Source organism: Nothoprocta perdicaria, unplaced genomic scaffold (assembly GCF_003342845.1).
Source record: "Nothoprocta perdicaria isolate Ctin4 unplaced genomic scaffold, notPer1 scaffold_5, whole genome shotgun sequence".
Lineage (NCBI taxonomy): Eukaryota > Metazoa > Chordata > Aves > Tinamiformes > Tinamidae > Nothoprocta > Nothoprocta perdicaria.
The window spans coordinates 2,951,116-2,963,510 of NW_020455754.1; the positions used below are offsets into that span (position 1 = coordinate 2,951,116).

General features: G+C 37.1%; 1 protein-coding gene across 2 annotated transcripts in view; it reads right to left on the reverse strand.

Moving 5' to 3' along the window:
• Positions 1 to 3,762: 3,762 nt before the first annotated feature.
• The window catches only part of FABP6 (fatty acid binding protein 6), a 31,532-nt gene continuing 22,899 nt past the window's right edge, over positions 3,763 to 12,395 (reverse strand). For both annotated transcript variants that reach the window (XM_026047721.1, XM_026047722.1), the window contains 6 exons: positions 11,125 to 11,197; positions 9,977 to 10,140; positions 7,645 to 7,746; positions 6,707 to 6,882; positions 4,928 to 5,017; positions 3,763 to 3,891 (listed from right to left, as the gene is read on the reverse strand). In XM_026047721.1, the coding sequence (XP_025903506.1) occupies positions 3,838 to 3,891; positions 4,928 to 5,017; positions 6,707 to 6,882; positions 7,645 to 7,711 (387 nt within the window). In that variant the 5' untranslated portion in view covers positions 7,712 to 7,746; positions 9,977 to 10,140; positions 11,125 to 11,197 and the 3' untranslated portion in view covers positions 3,763 to 3,837. The remainder of the gene's footprint in view (positions 3,892 to 4,927; positions 5,018 to 6,706; positions 6,883 to 7,644; positions 7,747 to 9,976; positions 10,141 to 11,124; positions 11,198 to 12,395) is intronic.

Consider the following 12,395-nt stretch of genomic DNA (forward strand, 5'->3'; position numbering starts at 1 on the left):
TCCCTTCAGTTATTTTATCTTTTGGGTTTCATGTCTTGTGGAAGAAGTTCAAGCTTAGGACAGAGGAATTTGTGCCATTGGAGGCAGACACAGGGAACTGGCTAACTTTACAATTGAAATCAGTTTGTTGAACATTTYCCCCCYSCCCCCCCCCCCCCCCCAATATAATCTTGGCATTGTATTGAAAATATAGCCGTTAAACAAGAGATCACATTGCTTCTTTGCAAATGACGTACACCTCCTGTAGCATATCCAAAGGTTTCCCTTTTAACTAAAACTAGGAGGCTGGCTCAAAAAATTCTTTGTAGTTTTACTTTGTTTTGAAAGGTAATGTGGATGTTCACAAGAAACAAGTCTTTTGCAAATGTGAAATTCTAGTTTTGATATGCAAACTTTGTTGTGAATTCCTGTGAAGGCAGGAGGATGTGTTTATATCAAGGTTCTCAGGACAGCAATACAGGTAATGTGCAATATGTTTTACTGACTTGAGGCAGGTTTTCAAAGTTGCATGTCAGTCRGTGCTGTTTTAAATTGTCATTTTAGAAAACTACTTTTAAGACCGTTTTTAGGGTGAAAGAGAAAAAMCAGCATGCAGGCTATTGGGGGTGTATGTAACTTTCTCCCCAGAATGCAGTCTTTTGTATAGCAGGAATAAATTTCTTCCATGCCTAGTAGACTTTTTAAAAAATGTTTAATTTAAAAAAAAAAAAAAAAAGTTGTAAAGGAGGAAGCGATTCTCTTCAAAAATGTCCAAAAGTTTAGAAAATGTAGTCCTTCACTTATTCTGCTGGTTTTTGTATTTATACTAAACTTTCTGAAAATGAAAGTTTTTTTTTATTTTAATTTGTCATTTGGCAGCCATAAAGAACCACCTGTAGGCTGCAGTACTGTTACATGTCTTTTGTTTTTAATCACCCTTCTATACTGCAGGTCCTGTGCCCTGTTATGCTTTAGACTGATACCACARTTAATTGTGAAAATTCTTGTGAAGTTCCTAATGGAAGTTTCAAATAAACATAAAACTGAAGTGCCCGTCTTAATTTTATAGTGTTTTTCTTTATCTTTCAAGAACTAACAAAGATTATGYATCTCCATCTTACAAACACATCTTCTGAGCACCCACAGTGTTTTATGGAAGGTAAATGTAATAAAATGTCATGGAAAGCCTTTTTGCCAAATTGATGAATTAAAAATATCAGGAAGTGAGGTTCTATCCCTAGAATAAAATGTTGGTACATAAGAAAGTATAAATGATGATTAGAGGTGGGTGATGGTTAGAGGTGGAAAATAGACAGGGACATGCTGGAACATAACACAGGAATTAACTTTTCCAGTTTGTTGTCAGTATTTCTCAACGTGTGTCATCTTCACGAGATGAAAAGACCGACTAGAAGAGCATGTGTGTGCACAGTCTACCTGCTTCTGTGACTGCATGTTCTACACAGGCATTGCCCSTTGACTTCTCTACGCTGGGCTTGTGGCTTTGCATCAACTGCGGACTTGAGGCAGATAAAATCAGGTAACATTCTGAAAGGGAAGGACAAGACTTTAGAAGTTAAAGCTGATTATTGTTTTGATTTAACATTCCCTTCRGAGTGCTTTAATGTTTCTGGGGATTCCACTCATTTAACTTCCAAATATTTGTTTGATGTGAATATAATTTTCTGGGTGAAGGCATACCTCTTCAGATGAGAGTATGTGGAAGAGTTCAGGCAACCTAAAGCCACTTTTCTAAACATTATTTTGCCACAGTTACTTGAAGGTTGTTGCAGAGGTGYATGCAAAGCTGAGTTCCTTTTTAAAATTGAATGGATGCAAAATGTCCTGCCCAGGCTTGTGCTGTTTGCTGCTGTCAGTCACAGCCTGCACGTGCCTCAGAACTCTCACAAGCTGCTAACCTGTACTTCCCTGCCAGACTTTATAGGAAGTAAAAAAGGTTTCTGCAGAAGTAAAATCCAAAAAAAGATTATTTACCTACATTCATTGTGGTTTACTATACTCTAAAGAAAACATACCGACTTACCAATGGGTATGAGTAATCTGTGTCAATGCAACTTTCTACTGAGATGTTCGATGTAATAGGACATTTCTCACCTTTTCCATAGTTTGTTCCACTTAGCAATTATATCATTGTACACATACCTAAACTTAATGCCTTCCTTCTAATTCTAAGTTCCATATTTTACCATAAGTTCTTATTTTTACCCTTATGATTACATTCCAGTCAGTCACTATGAGAGGGCTTCCCTTCCCTGCACAGACTTCAATAACTTCAAAGMAAGGGCTTTACTGTGTGATTCTAACAACTTTTCTATTTGCCTCATATAGCATGGTTATCTGTCAAAAAATGAAGTCATTATTCATGGTCTGCCAAAGGACCTTCCATTGGGGGTTTACAGCATTGTTTTAAGTTTTCAGATCGCTATCTGTTGAGTGAAGCAAAATTCTGTACAGCTGGCCAAATGGCTCAGTGTGTGCTCTAGAGGACCCCGAGRAAGGGCTGACTTGGCAGCCCTGGGATGTTGTGATGGTGATGCACTTRGACAGTTTGCTCAGTTTTGTTTTCAACAAAATCAAGACTACAGGTGGGGGGAGTAGGATCCAAACAGCATGTTCATGTTGAGAGGAGGAAGAAAAAAAAATAGCAGCGCTTACGTTCACCACTATGACAAAGGAGGTTTAATTTTAACAAAATTTTGTGACATCTATAGATGTATTTGTTGTATGTATCAAAAGAATGTTCTGAAATTGAAGTGTTTTCAAATTGGAATCATGTATCTCCAATGTAGTGTTCAGCACCATGCTTTCTAACAGCATGCTTGAGAACAAAATACTATGTAGAGTCTGTTCTGGCAGACTGGTGACTGATACAGCTGGCGTGAAACCTTGTCTGTATTGATAAGAAATTGAAAAAGCTGTTCAGTTTAAAATACCCTGATCAATTAGGATTATTAGTCAGGTACATCAAAAAAATGAACTCTGTGCACACAAGAAACATGCTGTGGGCTAGCAATGGTTAGCCAATGATGTTTGTGATTAGCTAGAGCAAATAGCCATAAGGCAAGAGGCAGATAGGAAAAAGCACTTTATAATCGGTCTCTGAAAGCTTTGGGGACCAGACATTGGCTAGAAATACTTTCTGGGTTTACAGTTCTAAATTATCTATTTACTTATTGCATTCAAGAAAAGATWTTTTCATAGGTGTTCAATAATCAAGATGGCATTAGAGAAATTACTTTCTTCCCAAGAATCAGTTTGAAAAACCCTAAATGTTCCTCAGGTGCCTCAAAAGGGTCAAGAAAATATACTGAGGAGAAGAAGGCAACCATGATGGCAGTACTCTGAGAAAATTAACACAGTAGAACGAGTAAAAAGCACACATTTTCATGACAGGTTAACTATTTTCATTTRTTATTTGGTTTAAAGCTCCTAATTTTCTATCATGCAACCAACAATGAGGTAAAAGACTTTCCTCAGCTCTTACATTTTGGTATGTGTCTTGGGCAGAATATTGTCCTAGTCTCCAGTCTGAAGCTGCAGAGGCCTAGTAAGTAGTTGGTAGATGACATTTGTGTGTGCCAAGTATGAATGCTATCCTGAAACATTTGAACTACAGAAACATCACTCAAGGGTTTCAGCACTGCGTGGCTTGAGAATTTTTTTATCAAGCCTTCCTTTTATCTGAAGTTTAGGAATTGAAAAAGTACATATGTTGGGAAGAATATTGCTCTGAAAGAAATTCTTCACATTTGTAAGACAAAGAGAAATCAGAACTGTATTTTATTAATTTGTAGTGTTGTTTATTTCTCAGTGCACTGGAAGACTGGCCTTACTGCCTTAAGCAATCTTTTTGCTGATTCTTTTGTAGGTTACACCACCAGCAGTAGAAATCTGTAATAAAGAACAAATCAAAATATTGTTGAAAGGAGTTGAAGCTTCATGACATAAATGAAAGGACATGGTAGCTGGCTCCCAGAACTCATCTGATAGTGAAGCAAGACTTAYTCTCCAGTAAGTGTCCTGATTTACACAGAAATACTGTGACAGAAGCACAACTCCAAAGCAGGGATTTAGGGATATCTTAGAAGTTTTCTGTGTTCGATATGGCTCCACCTTGAAGATACTATAGAGTATATAAGATACTACTTAAGACAATTGAGATACTGTGCTTGAAAATCAAACAAATATTGACAGTATCGTTTTCAGTGATGGTAAGAATCCTTTCTTGTTTCACACAGTAGTTTATTTGTGGGTAGTCTCTGCTGAAGACACACTCAGACATACRAATTATGCGTGTGTGATGAAATAATTCAAGAGGATGTTTGAGAATCAGAAATCATCATGTTTCGGAACTCCCCCATCTTTCTTACAAGTTTTAGTAAGTATTGTTGTAGTTTTAATAATCTTCCAATGCCATTTGAGTTTATTGTTGATAAAGCTGTTATCTGAAATCTAACCTCTTTTGAATTTATTCTTTCCTTTGGTAAGTCTGAGGAAATCGAGGGGAATCCAGGCATTATAGACATTCTGCTAGGAGTTAGCAAATTGGTTTTCTGAAGTTTTATACAAAGTACTCATTAAGTAGCAAGTTAAAAGTCTACCTTTTTTTTTCTAGCCCTGGGGCATAAGCGGAATGAATGCAATAAACGATACAGACATTGGGCAATATTTCAGACCAGACCCTCTAAGCTCTTGTAGTTGTAAAAGTGTGTGCTTGTGCTTAAGATACCTGACATATTACAAAGCCATTTAAAATACATAATAAAAAGTTTGTTCACTGCTTTTTGAACTAAACTAGACAAAATTTTACAGGTCTATCCAGACTGAAGTTAATAGTTTTTTTTTTTCCCCTCAAAGGTACACACATTCAAAGTTCAGGGCTGTTGATCTTAAGGATCTTAAGTAATCTGGATATTTGAAAACTCACCTCTACCAGCTTTCCTCCAGAAATCTCTGCAGTATGATGATAGTTGGGAAAATCTGCTACTATTTTGCCATCTTCCATGTTAACAGTTGCCTGTAATAGAAAAAAGTTTAATGTTCTTTGGCTTAGTGGTATTTATATTCTCAATGCACTGTAAACATATTTTAAAGGTTGTAAAGACTTGGGTAGTACAGATACAGCTTTGTGAAGACAACCAAAAATCCTTGACCTTTGCTTCTTAAGTAAAGACTTCCACATTTTAAATTAGAAACAAACAAACAAAAAAAAAACCACAAAAAAAAAACCACAAAAAAAACCCCAACAACAACAAAACCCCAAAAAACTAACAACACAAGTTCCATATTTACAGTAAATCACAGACAATGTTTGGCCATAAAACCCAAATGATCTCGGTTAGCATGGGAAGCATACAAACTATGCTTCTCATGTTCAGGTTTCAAGGTTTTATGGGGTTCTTTTATATTAACAGTGAAGTAAATGGCATAATTTTCTGAGTTAATTTCTAACTAGCACTCTCAGTTCTCAATAACATGCCTGTAACAGCATAAAAGTCACTATGGACATTAGCCTCGATACTCACTTTCATTCCTCTGGCTATGAAAAAAATTAGGGTTCATCCATCTCTGTCAAATATGCACAGTCTGCAGTCACATCTTTATATTATGGTATATGCCAGTTACTGTATGACCGATTTTTGCATAGAAGGAGTATATACAGTACATAAATACCACAGCAGTTCATCTAACAGCCAAACCAAGCTATGTGTTTCCATCACAGAATCAGTCTTGCCTGTGCTTTCCATCATAAAGAGATTAACCAGTGACATTGTGAGGGGGAAAAAAAATACAAAATGAAGAGTGGACATTTTTTASCAGATGCAAGGAATCTCATTCCATATGTTAAGTTTCATAAAGGTTTCTCTAGACTAAACACATTTATGACTTTGGTGTTGTTGTTCTTTTAGAACAAAAAGCAAAGCGCTCTGGAAATCATGAAGTGCAAATGCTTCTCAATTTGCTCAATTTGCTACAATTCCTATTGCAATTCCCASTTTTCTTGTCTCTTCAGTGTATAAAAGGCATCTATTCAGCCTTCTGTAACAGGCTRCAAATGCTGATTTTAGCTTTCCCAACTGTCTGATCCTTTTAAGCAGATTTAACATAGTAAAGTAACCTTTAGGCAGCTGYTCCTATAAGCAGGTTTTGGTCATGACAGGGGAAAAAAAAAAGCATGTTTCATTTCCCTAATTATAAAAATATTAGTTAAGTTTCCTTGTCACTAGAAGCTCCTTAAGTTGCAAATTGCTCCATATTTTCAATAAGAAGGATGGAGAGACATTTCTTTTCTTCATCTTACACAGTACTTAAGGCTCAGGTMACCTAAGCACAGCACTGCTGTCAGGCACAGACACACTCTGCTCGCTGCGTGGTGCTGCAGGGAGGAGAGCTGCCAGCCCCTTCTTTGGAACTTCAATGAGCATCAGGTTTCCTTGAGCTATGACACTAGCAGATACTTGCCACTACTCTCACTCTTTATTGTTACATACATTCTGAAATCAGATTTATATATTTTGCTAGAGACATTTAGGAACGGAAAAGGTAAATACTATATGTTTAAGCTATGAAGAATAGAAAAAACTATGGTAAATGCACAATAAAGAAAGGTAAGGAAGAAGTCCCTAAGTGTCTTTTTTTTTTTTTTTAAACCCTAAATTAAGAAATAACAACTGACACACGTAGAACTTGAACTAAATTAATTTACCTTGAACTTTTTACCACCCATTGTCTCCAAATCTGCTTCCTTGCCAACTGTGAATCTGTTGGTCATGGAGTGGCCTCCTGGATAATGCTGTGACCAGGTGAAGTCATTTCCATTTTGTACCACCTCAGTGACTATTTTGAAATTCCTTCCCTTTTCCATGATGTCACTGGGGATACCTTAATAAATTAAAAAAAAAAGTTAAATGTAATATCTTTTTAATGGTATATTTTTTTCCCTCAGAAATTCATGTTTGAAGAGCTTATGTTTCTTTTTCCTGGAATTATCAAAGATCAGAAGGTAAATTACTGGTATATGGAAAGATATAGGGACATCAATACATTTGCTAATAATAGGTTTTGGTCTTGTTTCTTTAACCATTAGAAAACATATACAGATAAATAGATATCAAGTACATACAAGATAAATTTTTACTTCTRCTTGCTCAGTCTACTTATACAGACTCATGAAATGTCATATGCATGAACTTGTGTCTGCACCATAGTGCTACAAATACCTATTTACTAAGTGTAATTAAGGTTTAAATAAAAGAAGGCAAGCTCCTCGTTTATGGCCACAAATTTTAGTTTTCCTGAGAGATTGATTTTTTTTTTTCCTGAGAGGGATAATGTATRCAACAGGTTTATGGAATGAGCCTTCCAAAAGCATTCACAAAAATCTCTTCTTGTGTAAGACATAGACAGTGACAACTATTTTCATATTCAAACTTATACTTTCACTAATGATACTGAGGATGATAAAAGTGATCTTCACGATTACTACGCTGCAAATATTTTAACCTTTCATTCTGCTGCCACTATTTCTGCAAGACCATAGTCTTGCATTTCCACTTTAGGAAACTCACCTTTCCTCCTTCTTCCTTTATAAGCATTTTAAACTAACTTATACCCAATGAGACTTACTCTTCAGAACACACTTACCAATCTTCCTCATGAAGTCATCATAGTTCTCATCACTTTCTACTTCATATTTGCCTGTGAATGCCATGTTGTCCTGGTGATAGGGCTGCTAGAGCACAAGAGCTGCTGGGACAAAGAAGAACAGGTAAGTGCAGATGGCCCAAGGCTCTCGTTTTATAAAGCAGCCCGAGTGGTTCAGCCCACCTATGCTCCACACCTCTTGGAAATTACTTTTATGATCTAAATATGTGAGTCACTAACATGGATGGCATTGACCCATATGAAAGTTAAAGTTACAGTTCAATTATAGATCCTTGCCAGTAATTTGTAGATAAGCAGAAATCATGGGCAAATGTTGGTTTTTAGTTTTAGTGCATATTTAAACACAATGTTAARATTCTCAAAGATTCTAGTGATTTGCAGACAGGATGAAATACAGGTGAAATCTGTTATAAAGAAATGTACTAAATAGATACAAAATCTGTTATAGAGAAAAGCAGTGACCTGATATCATGACYTTATTATGTTTGTAAAGAGATCCTTTATTTGTTAAAATATGAAATCAAGAGGCAAGTGCACAGATTCCTAAGTAACCCTGTGAGGACCAGGGCAATACCAAGATTCTCAGGAAATTCGGCACCTGCACATATCTCCAGCTGGGGAAAACAAATGTGAAATACTTTGTACAACTAGTGTAAAGAACTGTGCCTTCTAACCAATCCTGCCTCCTTTCTAGGTCCTTTCTAATATGGGCACCTACTGGCTACATCTTCAGGATACAGAAGAGACAGCATTAAATTTTGAGGGGAACTAGAAATAAGACAGCTTGTACTGATCATTTTGTCAAGCTATTCTATCAATATGCCAAGACAATAATTCCTTAAATTAGGATCTGGCAATTGTTTTTTTAAGCATTCTTCTTATTATTCTTGAATGGATTTGATATATATATATATACATGGCATATTACTTTTCAGGGCATTCTGYAGCTAAAGGAGAAAATCCTCTCTAATTTCTTTAAGGATGTATTTTAATTATAGAGCAGGTTTTTTGTTTGCTTGTTTTGCTTTTATTTTTCTTTTTTACTAATTTTTAAAACTAATTAGAGAAACCACATGAGTTTTGAATAGGAAAACATTTCCTGTACTGTAAAAATTTCTGCCATTTCAAAACTTTTCCCTGAAGATGGAGAAATGAGAAGGATCTCAGAATAACACACTGAATGATAGATGAAGAGTTCTGAATCAGGCAGCAAGGGAACTGTTAAAGGAAAAGAATTTTCTGACCAGAATAAGCTTCAGAAAATCATGAGTCAGTTCTGTGAGAAATTTTATCTGTGGACTGGAAAAGATCTTGCCTCATGCTCATTAGTTGGAAATTTATGTTGTTTCTGTTCCTTTTCCACCTACTAGCTTCCTGACGCCTGAGAARGAAAGTAACTTCAAGATCTTGCATCTTCTTATAAAATGACACAAAACTTTTRGGTAAAGATGCAATTTTTGAAGTTGGTAAAAACCTTTTTAAGTTATTGTTTTTTTTGTATATGTACCTGGCAGTAAAGCAGTTTTTCTAGAACAGATGCAGACAGTGAACATGGAGGCATTTGCAAAATAAAAATGGAACATGTCCTAGGAATTACTGCCTTCCCACCCCTCACCCTTCGTTCTCCCCCTGTTTACTCAGTTTTAAATTGTACCTTGCTGGGCAGTGGCTGACTAGATCGTGCTGGAGTTTATGCCACCAAGAAAGCCATGCCATCTTCTGTCTGAATGCAGTTAAAAGGATGTCTCCAAGGGGGAAATAGAAGACAGCCATACACCTTCCCTCTGTAAACATTCCCTATGTTCCATGATTAATATTCCAAATACATGGATGTGGGACAAGGGGATATAACTGAACAATTTGTGTCAGTTGTAAAAACATAAGATTAAGGGAAGAAACAGAAACTTGTTTCACAGCCAATATTTCCTTTGCTTCCAGTACCACTGGAAAGGAAATACCGTTTATCAGCTAGACTCAGATTCTTTTTACAGGACAGTATTATCAACCCCATTCTATACATAAGAAAGTTGGAACACTAYTGAAAAGTGACTTATCAATACTTATAATATAGTAAATGCCTGAGACCAGGCTTTGCTCCATTGTCCGAAGGATGGCATGTTAATTTAAGCTTCCTTATAATAAACAAAGCCTTAGTAACAACACAAGTAAACAATGAAAGAGAGAGCTCTGCATGAGTGACTCCACTCAKACACCAAGGGTGCTTTACTCTTAGATATACTGATGGTCTGAAAGAATCACGACCACTGCCTAACACGGCTGACTAGCAAATTCTCAAGGTTAAGATCCTTGCCTTCTCCATCGGCCCTGTACTTTCACACATGGAAAAGTAACTGATGCTCAGCCCCGCTGGGCTTCTGCAGAGCAGGTCACAGATGAGGCTGGCCTCAGGCTGGCTGAGCAGTGAAGGCCTCTGTCTTGCACTAGCTTCTCAGTCAGAATCCTTGCTGAATAACCCTGTAAAAAAAGGTAGATGAACTCAAGCCATAAACTCCTCTGTTTACAGAAAACTTATTGAGGGACAGACAATGTCACTGGTATAGTAATACCACAAAGACTTTGGAAGATAGATCAAACTGTAGATAAGAAAACATCATAGTTCTCAAGCAGGAAAGAGATAACCAGATTATAGGAACTGTACTTGACTTTTTACGTTATCTCTCTTGGTAATGAAATTCTACTGATAGCTTTCTTGAAACATGATATAAAAATGCTGACATCTACACAACTGCACAATACTTGGAGCTTGTCCACAGTGGGAATGTGGTGAGCATGAAGCCAGTGTATAATACAGTAGATTACACAAGAACAACTACTTGACTGGCTGGGTCTGTCTTGACACACACTAAATATGAGTTTATTCACCTTCAAAGAGTTGAAAGCTCCCCCGTACATGATAGTTCTAAGTGAGTTTAGGAATAAAGGTATGAGTACATGGTGGTGGCAACTCTGCTTATTCTGGGGAACAGAGTCAGCTCAGAACATCTTTTGAGTAAACACYATCATGGGTACCTGTCCATGCAGATGGATTTTTAATGTGCACTTTGAATTTATATGCATGTTTCTGCTCATTAATTCTGAAATAAATCCTTATTTTTATTCCTGYATGGAAAAATCTGAAATAAATCCCTATTTTTATTCTTGTATGGAAATGCAATAGTGTATTGGGGAATGAAGCATTCAAATGCTCTTCCAAATACTGAGTCAGAACAATGTTTATTCCAAGAATAAATTGATGAAAGCCCCCTGACTCTGGTGAAGTTATGGTCACTGGTGTGACTGCTAAGGCTAGCCATCCAATTTCCTATGTTTTCAGTTTCATCTAAACAACTCTGTTCACTTAATGACCTCACACTCTGCATTTACAGTATTTCTTTGTGATTTTCTTGCCTCTTCCGGGCTGCGAGTATGTGATGTTGTGCTTGCTTTGTTTTTGCCTACCTTCCAAGCAATGCTTCATCTTCAATGGGCTGGACACAGAACTCAACAGCTCAGGAAATACCAGAATTATCCACTAAAAAAAAAAAAAAAAAAAAGGAATAAATATAAATTATCCATGTCTTTTCCAAAATACACAGAATTATGATCTAKTTCATCTACTGTAACRTAAGCATCTGCATAGTGTTGCAAATAAGCTTGGTTACGTTCTTAGTATTTTACACAACTCAGTTCAAATCCAACCAAACYAAGTAGCTATAATTGAGAAATAAAAGTAGTTTACCTGACACAGAGTAAGGTGTATGTAAAAGATGAGAACAGCTTGCAAAATGTGGCCATTCTCTTCAGTTTATTTGGCACTATCTCCTGTTTTCTAAGGGAGGAAGATGCAGCTGGTTCTATATGTAGGTCAAACAGAGCGTGGCTATTCCATAGGTGACAGCTCCTGCCATCTGGCAGCCAGCTGCCCAGACCCGCTGGAGCCGGGACTGGCACAGTCTGTGACACCGTCACCCGTCGTGGTGCCCCCAACTTCCCTCATGCACCAGGCTTTGCAATTAGCCTAGTGCCACAGCAGAAACTCCAGGCCAAGCCTCCCCTCTCCTCACTAACTGGCTGTAAATTCCCCACCTGAGCTAGATGTAGTCAGCTTGATAAGAGTSAGGTTAAATGTACCAGAATTTAGGCAATTATCTCCCTGTGTTCCATTTTGAGGCATATTTCAACAGGATGTTGATGCCCTAAACACCAGATTATAAGATCACTAAAATGTGTGATTGTATTATCTTTTAAAACAGAGATGTTTTTATTGCTATGCTGGAGATCAACAGCATGTAGAAGCACTAGGCTGCCTCATAGAGATTTCAGTAAAATTCTGAGTTAAAGGGAATTAGCTACGGGCAATTTAATGAAGCTAGCTTTATGAACAAATGTTATTTCTGGCAGAGTGCTGTTAGTGAAACCTACAACATGGATTCAACGGTCACAGAGAAGTACAAATGATGATTTGCACATTTAGACTTTGAAAATTGCTGCCTGCGGACAGTGAGCAAGGAAGAGGCACAGCCTTACTCTGTGAGGCTCYAGGGGTACTGGCTTCTAACACTGAAATTGTTCCTTAATTTGTCCCATGGGGTGTGTAGGGGGGGAACAATTGCGCTTACCCATCTTTGCAATCTTTCTGAGCCACTGATTTAACATTTGGCTGCATATTGTCAGAACTGTGGAAAGGAATCAAACTGCTAATTAAGATGACAAGTAACACAGAAACGTTC